The sequence below is a fragment of the Solea senegalensis genome, linkage group LG7 (genome assembly GCF_019176455.1).
Source record: "Solea senegalensis isolate Sse05_10M linkage group LG7, IFAPA_SoseM_1, whole genome shotgun sequence".
Lineage (NCBI taxonomy): Eukaryota > Metazoa > Chordata > Actinopteri > Pleuronectiformes > Soleidae > Solea > Solea senegalensis.
In genome coordinates, this window is record NC_058027.1 from 12,068,680 (window position 1) to 12,092,825 (window position 24,146).

Sequence of the window (24,146 nt, forward strand, 5' to 3'; positions counted from 1 at the left end):
ACTACACACGCGCGCAGACTGGGGCGTTGCACCCGTGGGGGAGGTGGGTGTTTCAACACCCACACTTTTCCCGGTGAGAGGGTTCAACACCGACACTTTTTCTGCAGTTTTTCCTCAGTTTTGCACAAACGCCTCACATTTCCCACGACATCTCTGGCCGCTTCGTTTCTGCGCTCGCTGCGGCTGCCTCCTCTCCCCCTCCTTTTATTGGCTGTAGGTCAGGGCCTATTATTGAGATCCTAGAGTTATTAAGGGGCGTTATTTGGGCAACAGTAGCTCAGAAGGTGAAAGGTTGTGGATTTGATTCATGCAGCTAGTCTACATGTGTTCTTGGGAACAACACTTAATCCCACGTTGCTCCTGATGGCTGTGCTGGCAGCGTGTGAATTGGTATGAAAGATGTGTGATAGAAAACGTGCTGCACTTATATGTGTTGTATGAATGTGTGAGTGAAGGGGAAAACTGTAGTGTAAAGTGGATGAGTAGCAATCAAGACAGATCAGATCAGAAAAGCACTATAAATAGAGACCATGTACCATTACAGATCTGTGTTTCCACTTAAAAGCAGAGTCAGCCAACATTGCCCAGCAGAGGGCCCCACTGCACAAGATTTAAAATCAAAGAATAAATCCATGCAATAAATCTACACGTTCCTCTGAATGCTGCGACTTTCATCTGTCGGTTCATCATTTCTGTATTGGCTCACATTATGGGAAAAATTCAATTGGAGATGTACATTTGTCCTTTTTATTCTGTCAAACATTTTCAATGAAGCAGTTGTTTTACATAAAAATAATTTCAAGTAATCGACATGAGACAAGCTACTGAAAACAAGACGGGTCAAAATAACGGTACGGTAATTGTTTTTTATTTGAATGTTGGGACATAAGCCAAATTTAGAAATAACCAGGAAGTGTTTTCAGTAACATTGTCACTTAAGTTTACTTGACATACAGTAGTTTCTAATATATATACAATCTTCAATCTTTAATCATTGTACCAAGAGAGAAAGACACACAGACCAGAAACATACAGCATATTGTCAATTACTGCACAGATAATTCACTTATAAATAAAAATACACAGTTGGCAGGCATCGACATGGCCCGAGGAAGATGTTCGGCATCTTTTTATTTATTTATTTATTTTTTTTCCTTTATTGTATTTTCAGTAACATGCATGCATCACAAGTGTGAGAATGTCATTATGCTCAAGTCACTTAACACACCAGGAGTTCTGCACAGGAGTTTTTTTTTCACTGTTGTTAATGGGAATCACCTTCATAGTCTGATCGTGTTTCACTGACCTACATTGTTTTAAGTCACAGAGATAAAACAGAAATCACAGAGGGTTAGACTGTGACATTTTCTGAGGCACTCTCACAGTTTTAACTTTGTTGCTGTTTTAAAGAAAGATTTGCTGCGGTGACTTTTAACACAGTGCCCCAAATATTTCTCACTGTGTTAAAAGTCACCGCAGGCCAAAAAAGGACAAAAGTTACCTGATCATTAAAACCGTGGACCGGAGAAGCCTGCCTGGTGATGCTTGACCACTCTTTTGTCATGTTTCACAAGTTTCTGTTGATATTATTTAATTGGCCTTTTTTTCCCTTTTCTTTTTTCAAGCAGGGAAGATTTGGTTCTGCATCAACACCCTGTTGGAAAGAAAGCTCAAGCAGGAGAAAACTATGAATAGAGCAGAGGTTAGATGATTTAAAAATGTAGTTTTGGTGAAAGCAGTAAATAGCAGGGGGGGGACATTTGCTGAGAGTATTTTTGAAGTTACACAGGTCTAAGTGTTTTGATCCTGTCGTTGCAGCTTAACCAGTGAAATTGTTGCACAAATTCAAATCCTGTTTCTCTAATATTAGTTATTGTTCCTGAAGCATTAACTGGTCACTGCAGCTTTCTGAGTATGTGACAAAATAGCCGAAGCACTCTTATGGATAAATAAGTGGATAGATAAATATATATCAATATGTCATACCAATGTGCCTGTGGGTTTTCAGGATTGCCTGTACACACAAAGATGCAGCATCTTCAGGTTTATTTTCAGCTTCTATTTGCAGCTGACTTGTCATTTTTCCTCTCCTGCCATGCAGAAGTGCTTCTCAGCATCTCTTTGTTTGTGACAGTTTGATAAGAAATCAATTTTCTTTTTTTGCGCTACATGAACTCTGCAGGGGCAGAACCAAGAGATTTCAGCTGACCAGTGTGACAGTTCCTTTTTTTCATTCAGTAGCTACATTTAAGAATCCAGCACGAGCCCAATCATGTGTTAAAAGGTTCAATGTTTATAGTGTAGCATACTGTGTATTTATATTTATTTTCTGTCTTGGGACCCGTGTATAATTAGTGCGGCTGCTCCCGAGTATTTTCGGAAGTGTGGCGCATTAACTGCCTCATCACGGAATCAGTTGCTGTCGTCCAACCTGCTAATTAGTGGCATGGTGATGAACACTGCTGCAGTGCAACAGTCTGACTTCACAGTTCAAACAGCAGAGTTCCTCTCACTGGTTTTCAGAATCAGGAGTAGTTTAAGCCTCTCAGATTATTTGAAGAGGAAGGTTTTGTAGACATGAAAATGGCCGCGCTTTCATATGAAAATAAGTAAAACCAGGACATAATTGAATGTTACATTTACACATGTATATGTGGTTATCTCAAAGGTGGGGACCTATGAGCAAGGTCTGTTCATAACCTCTTACCACAGGTTGTATACTGTTAAACCCAAGAGTGGTGTTCTCTTCTTAGATAGTTTTCAGTACTTAGAGGCATAAAAATAACTTGTGTTTTGCTTTGTTTTTCTTTTGCCATCCTCTTATGAACATCTGAGATTCATTGTTTAAGCTCCATGGAGGGTTATCAATTAGAAGTTTGAAAATATGTTTTTCCCCATTTACAGTGAGCTTGAATTTAGTGATCCAAATTAAGAAAGACACGTCCTCCATATCTAGTAGAATCTCTCCACATGCTGTATATAGCTTTGTTGTTGTCGTTTGGTTTGGTGAGCGCAGACTTCTGCTCTGTTTCATATTTTCTGTTGCCCTGGACAATTCACATACGGACCATTCTTCAGTATAAAGTAATTCAATAAAATAAAATACATTACTGTGGGTTGTTGAGAGTACCAGAGATGTTGCCGTAAAGCTGAATTAAAACGTATTTGGCCCCTTGGGGCAAGTGGAATCATGATAAGACCACTTCCAAAAGTGAAGTGAATCTGGATCACCCCCTGCGGTACAGGTGATAACCCCAGCCTCTTATATGTTTGCAGATAAAAAAGAAGAAGAAAAGATGGTCTCTGCCATTTTATGTAGGTAAGAATTAATAATCCAATTTTGTCTCACTTTGGGAACTCACTACTGCAGCTTCAGATGAACGACTATGCAAACTGGCTCAATATCTGGCTCAATATGCTTCTTTTTTTCATAGGGAGTAAGTTAAGAATGCCATCCATCTATGTCTATCTTTATAATGTTCAATGTTGTGGTGACAGTATTAACAAAAACATGCTTGTTGCTTATTTACACCTGTCAGACATAGAATATTAGCCATTGTCATCTTTTTGGTCTCCATCATCACCTCTTGAAAATGATATTACTCTTATGAAATGCTGTACTTAGTTTTGTGGGAAAGTCCTAAGCGTGTCTGACATTTGGCGATGTTTAAGTAGCTTATAGCAGGTTTAGCAGAACATTTTTGTTGTGGTAAGAAAGGTAAGTGTAGTGAGGGTGAATCTAAACTGTGAAACTGAATCATGGTGCCAAAAGAGGCTCAAGAGAACTGTAGCTGATGATTGTCTATAAGCAACTCCATCCACATTACATCATTTGTTCCAGTGTTGTGCAAAACTATTGATTATTGTGATTTGAAAATGCTTGGATCCTCACAGACAAAACTAATTTACTATTCTTTTTAAAGACGTGGCAGCAGAAATCATGGAAACCAAGATTCCTTTATTTTTTTTGTCAGTCAATTTCTGGTCTGAAGTGACCTACATGCAGGCAACTGGCCTTTTAGACTATAGTTTATAGCAGGGAGAAGTGAAGAACTGCTCATTAATGCACAGCCAGTCAAATCTAATAAAAATGCGTGTCCAATCAAAATATCACTTGGTGCCTCTTCAACAGAGAAGGTGATTTTATAAAGTCAGGGTTCATCACATTTTGAACCACATCATCTTTCTCCCAGCAGTGTGAAATTAAACAGACATGCATGTTACAGTGGCCTGGGAGAGGCAATTCAATTTTCCCCGCAGTGCTCACCATCTGAAGAAATGAATTAAACGCTGCTAGAATTAGAAATCAAATTATGGTTCAGATCCCTGCAGGCTTAGAGAAGGCATGTGGTCAAAAACTCTTTCCAAAACTCAGTTTGGCCCCATTGTCCTCTGCTCCTGCTGTGGCAGGTAACACTCCAAACTGAAGAAAAGACACATGTAGACACACTGTCGCTAATGTTTTCTCATGCCTCTGAAGACATAAACAAAGTAAAGTGACTTTTTATACATACAAGCAGAAAACACCAACTCTTGAACGAGAACAACTGCACTCAACGGAATATTTCAGTTAAAAGAAGGAAAACTTATGTCGCCATCTCCTAATCTCTGTGTCACTTAATCACATTATATCCTATATTGTGATTGAATGTTTATATTATGGGTATTTATTGTTTAATCTGTAGCATCCATGTTGTGCACATAATCTTAATGTATGAAGTAACTAAACAAATTGTTAGCGAGTTTAATATTCACATGAAGTAAACTTCTAGTAACTCAAATGTGTCCTTAAATACTTCATTTAATGATACTTTGATCCTGGTGTGTACACAGAGATGAGCAGGTAGTGACTGAGGTTTAATTGCACAGTGAAATATTCAATTACACTTCACATTACTGTCATTCAAGGTTTCACATTTAGGTGATATGAAGTCGTATCCTGGAAAATCATTGAGTGGAACTTGAAGCTCTGAGCCCAGTTCAGTGTTCCTGTGACTTTGTGAGGGAATTCATTTGAATAAGAATTGTCACGGGCGATCACAAAGCAGCAGCCAACTGTCCTCTTCACTCTTCACAGAAACTGCACAACACTTTCTGGGTCTGGACTCAGAGACTTTTCCATCTTTCATGAATTCCTCCCACAGTGTTCAGTCCCTAACCCATGCTTTTCAGCTAGGGTTTCTTGTGGGCATAATTTTGGCTGGTGGTGGTGGTTGTATGGAAGTCCGGGTAAACCAGGAAGCCAGTGAAGGTGATATACTTAGCGTGGTTGCTGTAGGCCCCGAATCCGTCTCTCTGGTGCGAGTAAAGCCAGATTGTGTCTCCGGGTTTCAGTGACAACATCAAGCTCTGACTCTGCAGAGCTTTCTCTCCTTGGCTGTCATCATAGATCATCGCCTGGACCTCCAGATGGTTCTTCATCAGCTTGACAGACAGCGTCTTTTGCGGCAGCTTGCCCACGTTGAAGGAGAAGTAGTATGCGCCGGGAACGCGGCAAGTGAACACACCCTCTGTCAAGTTGAAGTCTTCTCCAATGGTGACAAATGCTGTATCAAAGCTGATGGGCTGGTGCTGAGGCATACCCACCTCGTTAACTCCCAAGATGCTCTGAGTGCGCCCCACCGAGAAGGCAGATCTCTGGTCATCCTCATCATCATCATCATCCTCCTCCTCCTCCTCCACTTCCTCTTCCTCTGCATGTTGCTGCTCTGGGTTCTCCACAGGACCTCTTGATCCAGCATCATCTGTGGCCTGGTTACTGTTCAACAAAGGAACCTTGTCTTTCTGGGGCTGCTGATGTTGTTGTTGATGGTGTGTCTGGTAGTCGTAGGTGTCCGGGTAGATGAGGTAACCATTGAAGGTGGTGTAGTGCCCTGTGTTGCTGTAGATTGCATAGCGGGGGTCACCGTGGAGACGGAGCCAGACAGTGTCGCCAAACTCCAACTGCAGCATAACACTCTGGCTCTGCACCTGAGGATTGAAGCAGACATTATTGTTCCATCAACAGAGTCATATCTGAGTCTGTTCTACTCAAAGGCCGAACATTAACACGTCCTCTATGATAAGAGCCACCTTGCACTGTTTGACAGCTGGATGAGCGTGATAAAAAAAAACATCCTGAAACAGTATTCAGCCAAGTTTGACGCAGAGGCTGTACTTACTTACTGCACTAACATCAGATTTAGTCAGCAACACATTACTCGGCATGCACACCCAAGAAGATGAGCCAAGATACAGCGCTTTCAAAGAAGTGTTGTTGCTACCAAGTCAATTTCTTTTTTTTTTCTAGTGTTTATCTTGTAATAGTATCTTGTTTGAACATCTCAACAAAAGCCAAAGCAAACTGTGTGTGAGTGGGAGGTCAGACTGAAAACATTGCAGGAGGCTGCATAGATGCGAGCATGTTGTCTAATTTACCTGTGAGACCAAGTACCAGACTATAAAGTTTGGTTTTGAATGACATCATTGTGAGTCTGCAGCACTGCACAGCAGTTTGATACTAACACTGGAAATGAATGATGACATGCACTCAAATGCGTAAAAGTGTATGTCAGTCCTACTTCATGTCGATTGAAGACATAAATCATGAATTAATCTTTCCATTATTTATTATTTAAAAAACTATGAATGTTGAATCAACAAATATCTGTGAACTGCATCTAACTCAATGATAGCCCAATGATGTACAGTATTACAATTAAAATGTCTTGAAGCTGCATAAACGATCAAAAAGCTTTTGTTTTTTACTGAAACAAAAAAATATTTAGAATTAAAATCAACTTGTTATTGCAGTTTCTAGCAAATTCCACTCACATCTATTTTCAACAGGAGACCGATCCCCCATTTGATGTATCTGATCATTTTTATTTTAATGGTTTCATATCTTAGGATTTGATGTATGATCATTGCCTGTTTTTCTCTTGAGGCACATTTAGTCTGCTGCATGACATTAGCTACATAAACATAAATAATAATAAAAACATTTCACTTGTTGGTATGATACTTGTTTTATGGGATTTATCAACAATAACAGAAATACAACTTGTCAAAATGAGGAGTGGCACAGACCTGCGACAGGCTACAAGACCATGTGAATGAGTTCTAAACTCTGTTTTTAGAATTGAAACTGTACATTTTGATAACCTGTAACCTGTGTCCACGTACCTTTCTCTCTTCGCCAGCATTTTCCTCATAGACAATGGCCTGCACTTCGTTTCTGTTCTTCATCAGCATCACAGACAGGTCTTTGTGAGGAAACTTCCCCACTGTGAAGGAGAAGTAGTAAGCCCCAGGGATACGACAGTGAAACACACCAGCTTTTGGGTCAAAATCCCCGCCGATGTTTACATAGATGGTGTCAAAGGTCACAGTCATCTTGGGTCCACCTTCCATGCTGCTGGCGCGTGCAACTGAGAAAGCGGAGCGTAGCTCCACATTGTCCTGGAGACGAGCAAAACCCCACACACAGGCCACGTTGCTCAGGCACAGAAAGCCAAACAGCACGCTTGCAGGGAACACCATCGTATCTGGAGAAACAAAACATGAGAAATGTGAATCTGCCCGTCTCAATTCACCTGCACACAAATGATCAATGTTCTTGACAGGTATGTTGTTCTGTTCATTTTGGATAGGCTGCAGCATCACCAACCCTAACCCATAACCAATCTCCCCATATTCCTTTGGCCCTTATTCATATATTCAGTCCCAATCTCCACAGTGGAGACCTTGGAGGGAAAGGTCAGCAACTATCTCAGGTGATGGCTGGGGCAAGACCCTGATCGTAGTGATCCAATCGTAGCTGGAGCAGGGATCCAAGTGAGGACTGGCAGCAAGTAGAGAATGGAGAATGGAGCTCTCCATGAATTTACAGTAAATCAAGGTTACTCCACAGGAAGTTGGTGGGTTAGTCCTGACAAAGCCGAACAGGATTGGGTCCAATGATGTGCCCCACAGTAAAGGCACCAATGGAAAGGGAGATCACCACCTAAACCAGGACGAAGTGAGAAGATCAGCACCTGCAAGGCAGTGAGAATGAGGTAACAGGGAGCTTGGGCAAGATGGGAAAATGTGGCGGAAGGAAAAGTGACTTGGGCTGAGCTTTGGAAGGCCAAAACTGACAATATAAAATTTCCTGTCCAGGCAGTGAAAGGTGTTGTCCCATATCCATCAAACCTTCAAACATGGGGCAATGCTGAGTTTCCAGTATGCCCTTTGTGCACCAAGTAAGGGATACTGGAACATATCCTCAGCAGCTGCAAAAATGCACTTGCACAGGGATTATACCGATGGAGGCATGATCAGGTCCTAAAAAGCATAGCTGAAGCCATCAGCATAGGGCTTGAATGGGCAAAGAGGCACCAACCCTCCAAGAAGAAAATGTCCTTTGTCAGAGCTGGACCGGCAGCTGCTGGGTAACCTTGACCAAAAGTTAAAATGTATTTTGGTCAACCATCACCTTGCGATCAGACTTTGCTCTGGTGTCTGATTCCACAAAGCAAGTTGTGATGCTGGAACTAACAGTCCCATTGGAAGATCACTTACAGGGAGCTTTTGAGTGGAAACCCTCCAAATACATGTAACTAGTCAGGACTTGCCAACAGACCAATGCTGCCACAGACCAACAGCATGCCACCAACATGGTGAAAGAACTAAAGGAAAGCAACCAATCCTCTCTTGATCCTTATCCGTGCTTTACCAATATGTTGTGGTGGCTGATGTATTCAATTAAGTGATTATGTTCAGGAGCTACATTTATTAATGACAGGTGATGGTTTGGGTAGATGTTGGTTGTAGAAAGCACTGGACTGTGACAACATAGGTTCACCTGGGTTGATCATAACAGGACACCAATAAAGTGGCACCAATTGTGGGTGCCATATTCTGCTGCTGTTTCCCCACTACTTCAATGTTCTACGTGTTGTGCATACAGAGTTGTTCTCCTTCATACATTGGTTGTATTGAGTGGTTATTTGACTTACTCTTGCCTTTCTATTATTTTTAACCAGTCTGGTCATTCTCATCTGGCATCAACAGGGCATTTTTGTCCAGAGGACCACTGCTCACTGGGTATTTTCTCTGTCTCGGCCCATTCTCTGTCAACACTAGATATGGTTGATATACCATGCATCGTTCACTGTCGCTTAAAGCCTGCGCCACTCTTTTCAAATCTGACTTGATTTTAAAAATGTGGAGAGACCACAGACACAACAAACTTTGTAACAGATTTTAAATGATTTAATCCTGTGAGCACAGACTAGATGATCCAGTCAGGACCACACACTTGGTGTTTAATCAAATTATTTCAGGGAGGAGATTCGGGATCTCACAGAAACTTGCGTGATTTAATGTGACTTCAGAATATAAACAGACATTGAGGCGGACTGTGGACGTCGTGAGTTTATAGCTGTCGTGTGCGTGCACGTGGATGTTTTGTGCTGAAAAACACAACAAACTGTGGATGAAGACGTGGCAGAGAAGACAGAATCTACTTGGCTTGTACAAGTTACAGTTCTAAACAAAAGTATACAACATCTGTTTCCCGGCCAACTCGCTCTCATTGGTTATTACGGGTTCTGCTCACGCCCCAATATTGATATCTGTTCAAATCAGCCTAAAATCAGAAGCACCTACGATTGTCAGTACCAAAATCTGGCCAGTAATCCTCTAGTGTGGGGCAGGCTTTAATCAACTTTCTTCCCCATTCTGATGCTTGGTTTAAACTTCAGTAGTCACCTCGACCATGTCTACATGCTTACATGCACTAATATTTCCATTAACAAACAGTTGAACAGTGTACCCAATGTCAACATATGCAACTTTCCATTTATGTAAATAAGAATTGTCTAACGAAATACGTTGATGAAATCCAGCCCACAATTTGAACATATCACTTTTTATGAACTTAATATTAATATTTCCACATATATATGTGTGTATATATATATATACACACATATATGTATGTTTATTTATACCATTGTGCCTGCTAATCTGACAACAGACACAGTAGCTTGTTTGTTATCAAATACTCTTCAGTATATCTTTCCTGAAGGTGAAGACCCAGTTTTTGGCATAGAACACTTTGAAGGGCTAATTTGCCTTCAAATACAATCATTTTAAATCAGTTTGTAAGATTTGTGGATTGGCATTTTTCACCCTGAGCAGAAGGATGAAATGATGTTTTAATGCTGCCAGTAGTGACCGTGGCATTAGAATTATGCTTATTATATCAAGCAGCCTCATCTTCTGCCCCAGATCACCATAATCAAATATCAACATCATCATATAAGGCTCGTACATTTGGCATATAATGAGTCTTGTACTGTACCACGTTGATTGTGTGCAATAACAATTTTCAGTCAATTACTGCAAAAGCATTGAAGTTATTTACTGTTGAAACTAAATGTTCTTGTATATAGTAAATGGAGCTCTCTAATTGGAAACTAATTAGTTTCTTAATTGTACTTAAGGCACCGAGGCATAACTGATGGTTTCTGTCTGAATGTTTGTCCTAGTGCATCACAGGGGAAAAAATAATTCTGGAAGAAATGTGCTGCATTACCAGCTGACTGCAGATACATTTCCCTGATTTTTCCATATTCTAAAATGAAAAAAAGCAAGTGGATAATGCAGCAGTGATGCTTTTAACAAAATGACAGCTTGTACTAAGAAACAGTGTTTGTGTAATGGCAGCGGATTTAACTATAGTCATGTTGGTCCATTGTTCTCCTTAGAGGGTGTGATGCTTCAGGTTCAAACAACAATGAAAGGATTGATCAAACAAGCTTCCTCTATAATGAGCACTCATGGGAGTCAAGCACAGTGTGGAGCAACAGAGTTGAGCAGAGGAGAGGAGAACAGAATTAGTCTGTGTAAAAAAGAAAAAGAGAGAAAAAGTACACTGTTAAGCATATAAAAAAAACGAGTAACAGACTTCACATCGGCCATTTTGTCGCCAAACACTCGATAAACTCAGGGCTTATTAATGACATTATGGCAACAAACCTTGAAATAAAAGCTTAAAAATGACAGTACACTGACAGTGCACTGAGCTGTGTAACTAAAATACGTAACAGTCGTCAAGACAAACTGCTAAAATCGGGCATGATCAAGGGTAATGTTGAATTGTAAATCAGTTAATGAACTGTAAACAGAGTCTATTTGTGAAGCAGAGGAAGCTCTGCATAACAGCATCATCCACCACCTGCTTCCAGAAAATCACGACATGGTCAACAATTTGTTCACGTTGTAGAATTATGTGCAACAAAAGGAAGATAACAGGATAAAGCCAATGGTTTACCTTAAAATTAAGTACTTACTTTGTCAGGTTATTATTTCAAACACACTAATTTGTGTAGCTACACAATCTGTGACTGTGTTTGACATTCAGGGTAAAATAACTGATCTGTTAAAACAGAGGTTGCAAGGGCGATACATGGAGAGTCTTGACACACCGTCAGTTATTTGTAATGTGTTTTCATTCCAGCACAGGCCTGTGAGCTGAAACTCTTTGTATCCAAAAGGTCAAGGATTATCAAGGATTTTCAAAACCCAGCCATATTTTTAGATTTGACCTTCATGTATTTTTGAAATTGCATCTCAGAGTCAGGGATTGTCAGTTTTCAATGCCTAAGGCCACAACTCATTTATTTTACTTTAAAAGAAAATGCAAAAAATACAAAACAAAAAATACACTGCATTTCCATATCAGCGTGGGCGGCGTCACTGCATTAACAGCGCACCAGAGAGAACCAAACATCCTTGAACATACGGTTCTTTGCTTTACAGGCTCCTTCTTTATTGGACTCTTTTATCACCTCTGCATCAAATTAAGCACCAACTCACAGTTGCATCCGTGCATCTGCTCTATCTCACTCTCAGGTTGTGGCTCTCGCTGAGATCTGTCCTGTGTCTATAAATAGAGAGAGGAGAAAGGCAGATTCCTCCTTTCTGGAGACAGATCAGTGCTGATGATTGAGATTGGGACAGAAAGGAGGACAAGAGCAAAGAGAGGAGATGGAAGGAGAGAGGAGAGGAGTTGATGAAACCATAACATTTTTTTTTTTATCCCATTACATTCCGTGTAATTGGATAATATTTAATAATTGTGTGTGTCTGAAATAGTTGTGTGGGTGGTAATGTGTTTGCATAGATCTAACTGCGTAGGTTGCTGTTGAGGTGTGTATTTGAAGAGAGCAATCTGGTTGTGTGTGTAAATTTGTGCGAATGTTAGTTTTATTTGTGTGCTATTACGTGTAAGGACATGGTGTATGTGTGTCATCTGTGTGCAAGCAAGTTTTTGGTTGTAGACCATGAAGACTTTTTTTCATGTGTGCATATTTTATTTCATGTAACCATTGTTTATTCAGGTAAAAGTGACTGATCACCGAGCTTCTTTAAAGCTCCTGAGTATGCTTTCAAAACTAGGTAATGTAACATTTAAAACAATAGAAGGTCAAGTATAACAAATGCAAATACAGGACTGACAAGTTAAAGATAGAAAAACTAACAAAAAAAAGATTACAAATAATCAGTAATGTAGGATAAAAAAGTAAAATGATACAACATAAAGTTTAATTAAAAACAATAAAGGATAATTGATAGATATAAGGCCTAACTGGCATTATTGTTGCATGACCTGTTGAGCTGACAATTTTAATATAATTCTATTTCTCAAGAGAAATATGAATGGATCCTGTAAAGAGTACCCAGTTTAATTTTTAATTAGTGAGTGGAGCAATTTGTTTGTTTTGCTCTTTGTTTTTTATGCCTCCACCCTAACCACATGTCCCTGTTTAGCTAAATTCCCTTTTATTTCATATGCATTTAGATTTGTATTTCCTGTTTTATTTTGAAACTCATATCTTGTCTTGTTTTTCAGGCACCTTTACTTCCTGCCCTCCTGTGTTTCTCACCTCCTTGATTACCTGCACCTGGCCTAATGTGTCACACCTGCGTCTCCACCAGCCTATTCATTCCCTGCCTCCCTTAGTCTGTGCTGTTTTGTCTTGTACCTTTGCTTCAGCGTTCCAGTCTTCTCCTCCTCGTTATGTTTCTCACTGTGTTTTGACCCTTTTTCTGATTAATTGCTTTTTGCCTTTGCCCTGTGGACTTGTTACCTTTGCTGTTTTGGACTGACTACCATGTAGGTAAACAAACCTAATTTATTAATTCATCAGTAAAGGTTACCGCAGTTGTGGCAATAGAGACATTATGTTTTTAGGTTGTTCAGACTGGCCCCCCCATTCAGGAATATTCCACTGATTTGCATCTAGCTTTGTATTACTAGAATGGGGTAGTAGTTTTGAAAAGTCAGTTTCCCCTGAGTCAAGAAATTTAACAAATAACAGTGACACGATGAAGTAGGGAATCTTTTCAAATTTGAAACAAACATTCACTTGGATTCAAGGGTCAAGGGTCAAGATCACAGTGGCTTCCAAACATTGAAACATTTTTTTTTAAAGATTTTATGAAGGAGATCTTGGTAATCATTGTCCATTTTTTCCAATACATCAGTATTGGTAATTTGTTACTTCCAAATATCAGGAGTAACAGCAGTCCCAAAACATCCATGCTTTATTTCTTATATAGTAATAAAAATAAAAATAATTATTTCTTTTTAAAAATGACATTTTAAAATGGAAATCTCTTCTCCACGCAGGCACACCTGCTCTTGGTGATAACAAACACATTAGTTGTCAGACTGACTCCACACATCCACTCTCTGAATCTCACGGTGGCTCAGGATTACTATATTTATATTACCTTTAAGTCTGTTTGGGAATCTGTTATATTTGTTACTATATATATATATTTTCACACTTCCTGCTGCAATGTCATCATCTGAATGTCATGGAAGTGCCGCAGCCAGCCGCTTCTGAATTCTCCTCCCAGCTGCTAAGATTGAAGTCAGATGAGTCCATAGGGATTTGGGGTTTTCTATTCAGGATTAAGAGCTTCTATCTCTCTCATATCCACCGTGGAGCAGGTAGCTTTTGTGTCAATCATCATGTTCCATCGAGTCATATAATAGTTAAGTCCAAGTACACTCCTAGAGCATTGTCTTTGAAACAGGGGAAGCTCATTTCAGGCCCAGTTATTTTATAAATCAAAGTTGTTGTTGTTGTCGTTGTTGTTATTGTTATTACAACAATAACATCAGTTCTGCCTTCCACTCCTCCTCCAATCATTACGTATCAGTTGAGCATCCGCGCCCTCCCACTGCTCCATTGACTCCCAGAGATGCTGTGCTTCCCTGTAATTGACGCTTTTGCTGCATTTATCCAGTCAGCGTCTCGATCATAACAGTAAAAAAACCTATTCTGTGCAGTTCCATAGAGATCAATCGAAGCTGAGCTTCCACTGCTATCTGCCCCTCTGCTACGGGAATATCTGAGAACTAAATTACATTACATGTCATATACAAAATGGCATCAGGCAATCTGTGATAAACAGCTACTCTTATGGTTGATCGTATTCTAGTGCACCTATTAGTAATGAAATGTAAATACAGCAGTTTACATTTTACCATTTACTTAAAGACATTTTAGAAGAAGCAGAGTTTCCCTTGGTGTCTTAGAACAATCTCCTCTGGTGCATTTTTAAAAAGCAGTACATATATTTTTTTAAATCAACTCTACTCTAATTTACTTTGAATTCTTCAAAACAATGCTTCCATTTCTATTGCACGGAAGGTCACACCCAAATGAAATCAGTTGATGGAGCAGCTGTTTTATTCTCAGCATGATCCAAGTGTAGAGTAGATCCATCTCCTCTCCCCGCTTTCCCCCGCTGAACAACCTCGCTCTGTCTCATTAGATCAAAGCCACACAGAAAACTATTGTTCTCTAGCAGAGTGGAGCACAAGGCACAATAACAAATACGTACTCATCACAGTGATGTATGTATGCACACGCAGACATGCATGGACACATTCACACACTTGAATCATTTCCTCATTTACAGACAATGTGAACTTTTCAGCTCACACACTACCTCAAATAACTGTGTATTTGCTTCCCTTAAGACTGATATAAATCTCAACTGTGGAAACAGACTGGTTTTGGTTATAAAACATATTAGAATCATTCATTATAATAACTTTTGCTAATAATTCTCTATGTAATGGACATCAAATGTGGGCCTGGCTTTGGACAAAGCTCCATCTTGTTAACAATCTACTGACTCGACTGTCTAATTTCTTGCAAGCCATGAGGAAAATTCACAGGAAATTAGAGGAGTTAAAATATTGACATACATGATTCATCACACACTGTTCCCATCCCTGTGTCTGGGTCTGTAAACATGAACTAAAGACATTAGGCCCATGTTTATCCACACTCAAAGGATGAAACACATTTTGCTCTGTGAATTTGGACAAACATCCATTGTGTAGCTCCAGCTCAAGGCCAGCACCCCACCCACAACTGTAGATGGGGGTAGTGAAGGCTGCTGCTGCTGCTGCTGCTGCTAGTGCATCATACGTGTTCATTGCCATCTGAGTAAAAGGCTCCTTTGAACATGACTATTGAGCAAACTGCAGCACACCGCTTTGAAAACAAGATATCATTGAGAGCAAGTCCCAATACTTGGGTTGACCTTAATGAGAAACTAATCACAGACTTTATCTTTTTTTTTTCTAAAGAAGCACAGATGCTCATCAAAGTATAAGAATATACAAGCAACATGCTGGAGGCCACAGGTGGACTCACCATCTGGCATAGCTGACTCTGTCCTGGTGGGCAGATGCCTGACGTGATCCCATGAGCAGGTAGATATATTTAACTTCCTTCATACTGGTTTAATCATTGTCCATGCAGGAGGACATACAAACTCCATGACGAAAGGCCCTCGTTCCGATCAGGTCGTGAACCCTGGTCTTTTTGCTGCAAAAGGCAACAGTGCTACACCAACACGGCACACACTTCTGTTTTGTCATAAAATGACACAGTGAGGAGAAGGAGGAAGAAACTATGTTAAAAGTTCAGCCATCACTCTCTTTCTCTCTCCAGACCAGAAACTCACTCCTGCATCTTCTCAACAAGTGCAGAGGAATCGTGACTCATACATTGATGTATGTGTGCTAATTCCTCTGTGTCCCTGCCCTCAACTGAAAGGGAATTCACTCAACTGAACTACAATAGAATAGTGTTGAGGCCCATTGAAACTAACTTTATACACATTCATCACAAAGGATATGCATTTTAAAGCAGTTTCTGTCCTCTTTCATTGAATCCACATTTTCCCAACTGCAACCCATGTTGTCAAAGTAGGGCAGCAATGTTTTCACTGTGCAGTCAGATTGAAATGTTGAATTCCATCTCACATTTGCATCCACATCATGTTGGACTAGTAGAACCAGAGCAGCATATGAAATGGAGTAAAATAGGTTGCACATAGTGATGAACCTTCCTCGATTCATCACCTGAATCGGCAGCACGGCACTGAACAGCATCGTGCAGGAGTTTGAGCTCTGTGGGGAACTAGTTCACTCTCACTGCTCTAATTGCATCATAGACACTGTCCACTACCTGCTCAGCAGGGAATAGCAGACAGACCCAGATAGAGACCAGCTGGTGAACATCTTGCAGCATTTCGCAGCCAATGAACTAGATAGAGTACATCCCTCAGAACTGGTAAGAAAGTGAAAAATTAGCTGAAAGAGGGAATATTGGCTGCCATTATATTGATTTGTTTACCCTTACCACACAAATAGGATAGGAACAGTTGTAACAAACTATACTGTTTACAAATTTGTGGGGGAACCCCGAGAGCTAATCCTACATTATTTTACTAGTATAAAAGACTTATTTAAAATTGGAGTAACACATTTAGAATTGTTTCTGATGCTGCAACAGATTCTGCTGATTCTATTTGGAGGCATGTCCCTTTTCTTCAGAGATACACGTTTATTTCCCCGGAACAAGGCAAAACTTGCCATGATTGAATGTTAAGTTTGTGAGTTTTGCTAGGAAGCTGCCACAGATACTTTTCTCGTTGATATTGGTGATATTCTTTTTCTGCAGTGCAAATTTTTTTAAGGGCATATTATATTATATCGTTTTTCCTGACTTCGAACTGGAGTCACTTGTGTGGCTGTAATAAATACAAACAAAAACACTTGTTTGGCATCACCACAGAAAAAATCAAGAGCAAAATTCTGTATCTGGGCGTATCCTCCACACGGAGGTCAGTGAGTTCTTGATGACTGCCTATTGAATGGTGAAATAACCTTCCTCCACAACTGTGAGCAATGGGATCTGTTTTTACTTTTAAGTCAACTTTATTGATTGATGGTTGTGGGATGTTAACATCATGGAGGGATTAGTCTGGAGGTGGAGAGACTTTGTGTGCTCAGAGTGCAGGTTAATCTCACGCACTTTGTAGCAGTGTAAGGCTCTTCTGCTAGATCTGTCTCTTGAAGACGTGAGCGAGAAAGAGAGAGGGGGAGGGCAGGTTGTAGTCTGAAGGACTATGAGCAACAGTGCATCATCACTGTTGGTAAGTGCAAGAGATTAAACTGTAAATAAATCTCTTAATGTTGTGCACCTTACTTCTGACTCGTTAATAACTGTCATATGTGTGTCTTAGTGTTATAATTATGAAGGATAGGGCATCTGATCTAATCCGTCTTTATTCCTAAACCAATTTAAAAACAATTGCTGAAACAAAGTGCTGTACTTTAGAGATAAATAAAACAGATAAAATGTACAAACATAAGACCTAATAGACCTAAAAACACTAACAATAAAACAATAAAATACATGGCAAAACATAAGGCAAGGATATATAATTGACATGAACAAATGACTTCATCCAACAACCTACCATGACATAAGGAATATTACAACTTTTAACTTGCAAACCAATCTAATATAGTTGAAATCACTGCAGTACAGTAACCTTGAAACCCCTGCAGACTCCAGTGCCCTTTCACATCTATTGAGCTTAGCCACTTTAAAATAGAATAAAATCAATTTGTTTTACCTGGTTATTTCAGAAGGTCTGAAGAACTGTGAATCTAAGGGAAAATCCTCCCCACAGTTCATCACAACGAGCCCAGACCCAGGTCAGTCAATAAAAAAAAACAGCACACTGATAAATACTAATAAAGGCTGCAAGGTGGGCTTATAATGTTTTCACATGTAGAAGGTTCACCCCTGTGGCAAGAAATTACCTTTCACTGTGGATGGACATCAACGTGCTCAGTTGACTCTTGTGATTTATGTCTAGTATCAATATTTCTGTCTTAAGAGGGTAAATTAAAGTGTATATGCCTAAAAACACTGGATGGCCCTATATGATAATTCTCTTTTGTGCCAATGGAACAAAGATTTATACAGTTAAAAACAGTGGCAGTCGCTGGTCTTTGAAACAGGGGAAGCTCATTTCAGCCCCAGTTATTTATACATACTGTAAGTTCTTACATAAATTCTGCAAACGAACAACTAGGAAGGAAATGCTATAATAGTGTTTTTATATGCACAAATGCAAATGGGCTATATCACCAAGCAAATAACACACTACAACCCTATTTGTCAACAGACTCCCTCACAAAATCCACACAGGACTGAGACAGAAAATGCTCCACTGTTGTGCATGTTTCTGCAACGCTGTCAATCAAAAGCTGGTTCCGCCTTTCAGACGGTTCCTCCACTCATCATCCAGCGTCTGTGCCCGCCTACTGCTCCATAAACTCAGAGAGAAGCTGAGCTTCCGTGGAAGTGATGCATTTGTCCAATCACTGTTGAGCTCACTGCAGTGAAAAAAACCTATTCCGCCTATTAACCTATTGTCGCCCCATAGAGAACAGTTGAAGCTGAGCTTCAAGTGGTTTTAATGCGGAGGCTGATACAAGTATACGAAAATCACGTATGACGATCTGTCATCCGCGATAAAACGGCTAACTCTTAACGAACTAGTGACACATTCTAATCACATTCTAGCGCACATTTAGTATTGAAATGTAAATACAACACAGTACATATTTGATGACATTTTAGAAGAAGCTGAGCTTCCCTTGTTGTCTTAGAGCATTTGCCAGTGGTTGAAAATGTGTGCGCAGTACTGACTCTTGTTTTAGTGTAGTCAGCCATGTGTGCAGACAAAGGCCCAGAGGAGTCTGAGGTTTCTTTGCAAGAAACTGACAGAGAGGAACTGGAGTTTGAAATAGTATACCCTGCTGTGTCCCTCAACATTTATATTTATAAATAATTGATGTTTTTCCTTCACACTGCCTTGGTTTTTAAATCGAGGTATTTGAGGTATACAGAAAAAAACAATTCTTATGTAACAAAAATAAACACTTGATGCTGTATTTGGGACAAACCGGAAAAGGGATAATTAAAATGTGGCTCTGTGTCTCCTGTGTAGACTATGAATGCTATTCTTTGTTCCTAAAAGATTTTGAGGAGATGACTAGGATCTCGGTCAGGGACATGTTTTGAATGAAACCACTGGAGATTCCTTTCTTCCTGTTCATATATGTTGACATAATTGGGACTGTTGTCTCCATTAAGGACAACAAGTAAGAATTGTCTGTCCCTCTGTAATGTGTTGGAAGAGTGAGTTCACATCAAGGCGGAGATTTTACAAAAAATTGCAATGATGTGATCATCGTTTGAGAAAGCGCACATGCTGTTTAAGGCACCACTTTATTCATCATAATCCATGGTAATTAACACAGATGGCATACTTTTCCAGGTTAATTTAATCTGAGCAAATTTGATTGTTTCAGAAAAATCCCTGTAGAGATTCAATCATGATCTACTGCTTCTCCTTTGAGGATAAGATGAGGAGCTGTAGCTAATTCAAGATGACATTAGACGAGAAGCAGGTACACACTATATCACATGACCAAAATACAGAGACAATGAACTATATAGGCTACTCTTGGACTACTTTACGATTAATTTAGTCTCCGATTAAGGAAAGTCCACTTTGTTTTTTTGTTTGTGGGAGGAAGCCGTAGTACTCAGAGAAAACCCACACAGGAAGAACATGAATCCTCTACATAGAGAAGCCCTTGTTTGAAGAGGAATTCAAATATATTGCCATGCAGAGAGGTGACAATGCTTAAAGGTTAGCATGTTGCATCACAGCCACCAGCTATGGTTTAAGGTGTTTAAGATTTGATTGATTGTTTTTGGCAGGCTAACAGGAGCTGGTCGCTCCGCACCACCGGCGGACTACACTAGACTATAATATACTTTATTTTTTAACTAAAACTGAATAGGGTTAGACTAGACTAAAACCTTTTTGAGTTTTCGTCGACTAGAACTGGACTAAAACTATCATATATATAGAAATTACTAAAATTTTACTAAAATGAATATGCATTTTAGTCCAAAAAACTAAGGCTAAATCTTAAATGGCTGCCAAAAACAACACTGCTTGGGACATAGTATATTAATATGCTGTGCAAACAGTAAAGTATAGTTAATATTTTCAGCTAAGCAACTGAACTACATGATACACCTGCCAAGATATATCTTTTGTGAGAGAGAGAGAGTTGGTGCAATTGGGCAGAGAATCCTGGCGTTGCCTCTGAATTATAGAATTACATCCAACCATCCTTTCAAGTCATTGGCAATCTCTTTCTACTTCTGGGAAAAGGTGGAAAGCATGGGTTGTTATAGTGCTACACCCCCACACCACTGGTACACGCTCAGGATGAAGCAAACTGTTCATTTGGGACAGATATCAAAGAGAGTCAGGGGGACTGTTATCTGGAGGTGAGTGTCAGGCTCTGCTTCTGCTGCCTCTCTCGTCCACCCCCACCCCCACCCCGCTCATTAGTGACTCCCTGTCCCTTCATCCCTCCACTGCTTCTCATCCTCCTGTCATTGATACTTGTCACCATGCTGTCAGCTGCTTGCTCAGCTGTAGACACATGGACCAGCCTGGGGAGCGGATGGATGTCATAGATAAACAGACAGATAAGAAGGAGGAAAACAAAAGAACGATTTTGAGGTGTAACCCAGGCTTGTCAGCTATTTCTATGGATTCCAAACTGTCCTGTAAACGTTTTCTCCTGCCATTGAGGATGAAGAAAACCTGGAGCACAACGACAGCTCTCTCAGTCCTGTCAATTTGACTGCAGCGAGACAGAAAATATTAAAAGACAGAGGAGAAACAGCTACGGTGGTATCTTTCCAGGAAACACTGCAGAGTTTGATCCACCAGTAAAAGATGAGACTCAAGAGAGGCAACACACGACCAAGTGACTGCTGCCTCTCATCATTATGCGTGAGATTACGATCGAAAACACACACAGGTGTCACTCATGTGAGGAGCTGGTTGGGGATTAATATGTGAGTGTGGGGGTAGCAGAAAAATCCAAGTGTAAGATTCCAACACCAGCAAACATGCATACAGTGTACAGTTATGGTATTACTGAACAATCTTGAAAGTATTGACATGTTATTGTTGTCATAAGACATTTTATGTGGAGATTGTTTCCAGCACAGCAGGAAATGCTTCTGTGATTTAAAGCATCAATGGTCAGGTGTTTTTTTGAATAGAATCGGAGGTTAGAATCAAAGAGTGTCTTTGTGGGGCCGCCATGTTCTTTACACAGATATTCAACAACCATACAGGGAGAAATTAGGAGGGGATTTATTACCATACATTTGGTTATTGAATGCTTAAAAGTACTACATCTGCACTCGTCTTGTTCAGTTCATGAAACAAATTAAAAATCTCACAGATTAACTGTGTGTATTGAATCACCAGTGTCGGACTTGAAACAGTTGCACTGCTGCTTTCGTCAAAATGTCTTTAAGAGCTTGAAAGCCGCAGAAGTAGCAACAGTTTTGACCCCAAAATGGCTTTAAACTAAATCCCCTATGCAAACATGCTTAGTTTAATGTGTTACTATGCAACAGTAATGGGCCAGTAATCACATTAGTTATGCAGATATTTGATCTCAAAGTGGTGGTCAAACTATAGTATTGCTCTGAAGATGGGCACATTAATTCTATGTGCACCTTGAATGGCTGTAAAAGTTTAAGTGGCAGCCTTTCAAGTTATCATTAAGACATTTTATTAAAAGTCAACAGGGTGACAAAAGTCTCTGCCAGTTAGTGATACTGAAGATGATCATCAAAATCAGCGGCGTTCCACCAAATGTAATAGAAATAATGCCAAAGACATTAAAAACAAATAGACAGAATGTTTCATGGTTCATCTGTAAACAATATAGCCTCAAACTTGGACTTTTGACCAGTATTATTACACACATATACTGATTCAAATCGTAGCCTGAATTTTAACCAGTTCTTCATATGAGGTTCTGCCTCATCAGTACCAGGTTTTGGTCTCCACAAGGACTAGTGGTCCTGACAAGGTCAGTGTTTACAAAAATATCACGCACACGCTCACAGAGTCAGACGACAAATCCGTAGCCTGCAGCATCCGTGTGTTACACTGATATGGATTAAGATACAGTAGACAAGAGTCAAACCTCCTCACTATGGAAAACCATTTGACAGATAAGAGAGATCTCATCACCTCAGCTTAGTCACAGCCTCCCTCTGTCACAGGACACTTCACTATCTGCAGCACAGATAATGACACAGGATGCCCGACCATAGTGTCTCTGCCACACTGCAACCTGCTGTGTCGAAATGGCACAATCAAGACAAAGCATGTGTGGCACAACTGGGCATGTACTAGATGCAGGGTGTCCCTCTGCTCTTCCCTCACGATATCAGCCCAGCTAACACATATTAAAATTAACACAATGAATGCATTAGCCCACAGTATATACATCCCTCAGCCCCTGGTGAGGTATCGCTGTTTCTAGAGATCAGTGCAGATAAATAATGCATGCTGCTCAGACGTGGCACGACTGCTGAATGCACACACAGAGACAGTATAGCAATTTTCACAGCACGCAACACTTCAGGGAAGCATCCATTAATATTACAGCAACACTTAACAAACCGTGTATCTTCAGAGTTCATGTTTAAAACGGATGCTCTCACACTAAAGATACAATATTAGAGAAAATGACACATTCTGGACTCTTTGTTTGTGATCCCTCAACACATTTCCCCTAGTGATGCTCCACTGTTCGTGCAGCATGCCTGCACACTCCCAACTTAGACTGCGACTGAGCACCAAGTTCATTCACTCACCTCCAAGAATGTCAGCCTGTCACTCGTCCCTGAATGAAAACCACCTTGCAGTAGTGAAGAGGAGTTGTCTCACCTGAATGTTCGTCTCTCTGTGTGTTATCTTCTGTTATATCTGTGTGTGAAGCATAAAGCTGAAACTTCGGTCTCACCAGCACACCCCTCCCTCCCTTACACTCTCTCTCTCGCTCTCCCTCTCTCTCTTTTATTTCTCCTCTACCACCCTCCTTGCTCTTTTTTCCCAGTCACTAGCTGTTTTTTCTCCATCAGCCTCTTTGTCTTTCCCTCAGCATCTGCGCTCAACCTGCTGCTATCTCTAAAGCTGCACCAGGAAACCCCTCCCCCATCATCACCTACTCACTCATTTTGCATGTAAATACATACATGGCTTGTGACCTGTTAAATAGGTTTTGGAGGTACAGTTTCCTGCAGTGAGGCTGTTGATGGAGTGCTGGTTGTGCTCAGATATGACGTTCATGTGTGTCTATTTGAGTGTATTTCCTAGATAAATAAGAGGGGAGGAGCAGCCATGCCATAACAACCACTGGGTTTTGCTGTCTGGCAACAGTGCTATACCCACTCCCTCCCAACTGCTCATTGTTGGGACTCATTATCTCACTTCTGTGAGGGGGTGGTGGAGGTGTGTGCGTATCGGGGGGGGGAGAAGGAAGTGAGAAGAAGACATGTATTGCTCTCAAAATGAAATTCATCCTACCCCACCTCCTTTTATAATCTCATTCAAATTCCACAGTCTGTTGCTCACCCATATTTTAATGAGCACTTGGCTAAATCCCTCCCGTGTCTTTTCTTTTCTTGGCTAGTGTTTGGCAGCCTGCTGCACTCTGTTGCATCTGAGCATCCTGAATGCTTCTAGGCAAACTGGTGTGCTCTTTGTGTCTTGGCCAATACACGGAAATAGAAATGAAAGAGTGGGCAGCACTATCGTGCAATGAGGCTAAACAGATCTAATATCATGCTGACAACATGTGTCTACATTCACCAAGGGAAGAT

The 24,146-nt window shown here is 40.4% G+C and overlaps 1 protein-coding gene across 5 annotated transcripts; it reads right to left on the bottom strand.

Moving 5' to 3' along the window:
- Positions 1-846: 846 nt before the first annotated feature.
- Positions 847-23,592, bottom strand: c1qtnf4 (C1q and TNF related 4). Of its 5 annotated transcripts, none has more exons than XM_044031006.1 (3): positions 23,212-23,592; positions 7,165-7,526; positions 847-5,970 (listed from the first exon to the last, which is right to left on the bottom strand). In XM_044031006.1, exons 2-3 carry the CDS (start codon positions 7,519-7,521, stop codon positions 5,173-5,175), a joined length of 1,155 nt encoding a protein of 384 aa, XP_043886941.1. In that variant the 5' UTR covers positions 7,522-7,526; positions 23,212-23,592; the 3' UTR covers positions 847-5,172. The 5 variants fall into 5 exon arrangements, with proteins under 5 accessions (XP_043886941.1, XP_043886938.1, XP_043886939.1 ...); XM_044031003.1 differs by having other exon boundaries at positions 7,165-7,984; XM_044031004.1 differs by having other exon boundaries at positions 23,139-23,592.
- Positions 23,593-24,146: the final 554 nt, after the last annotated feature.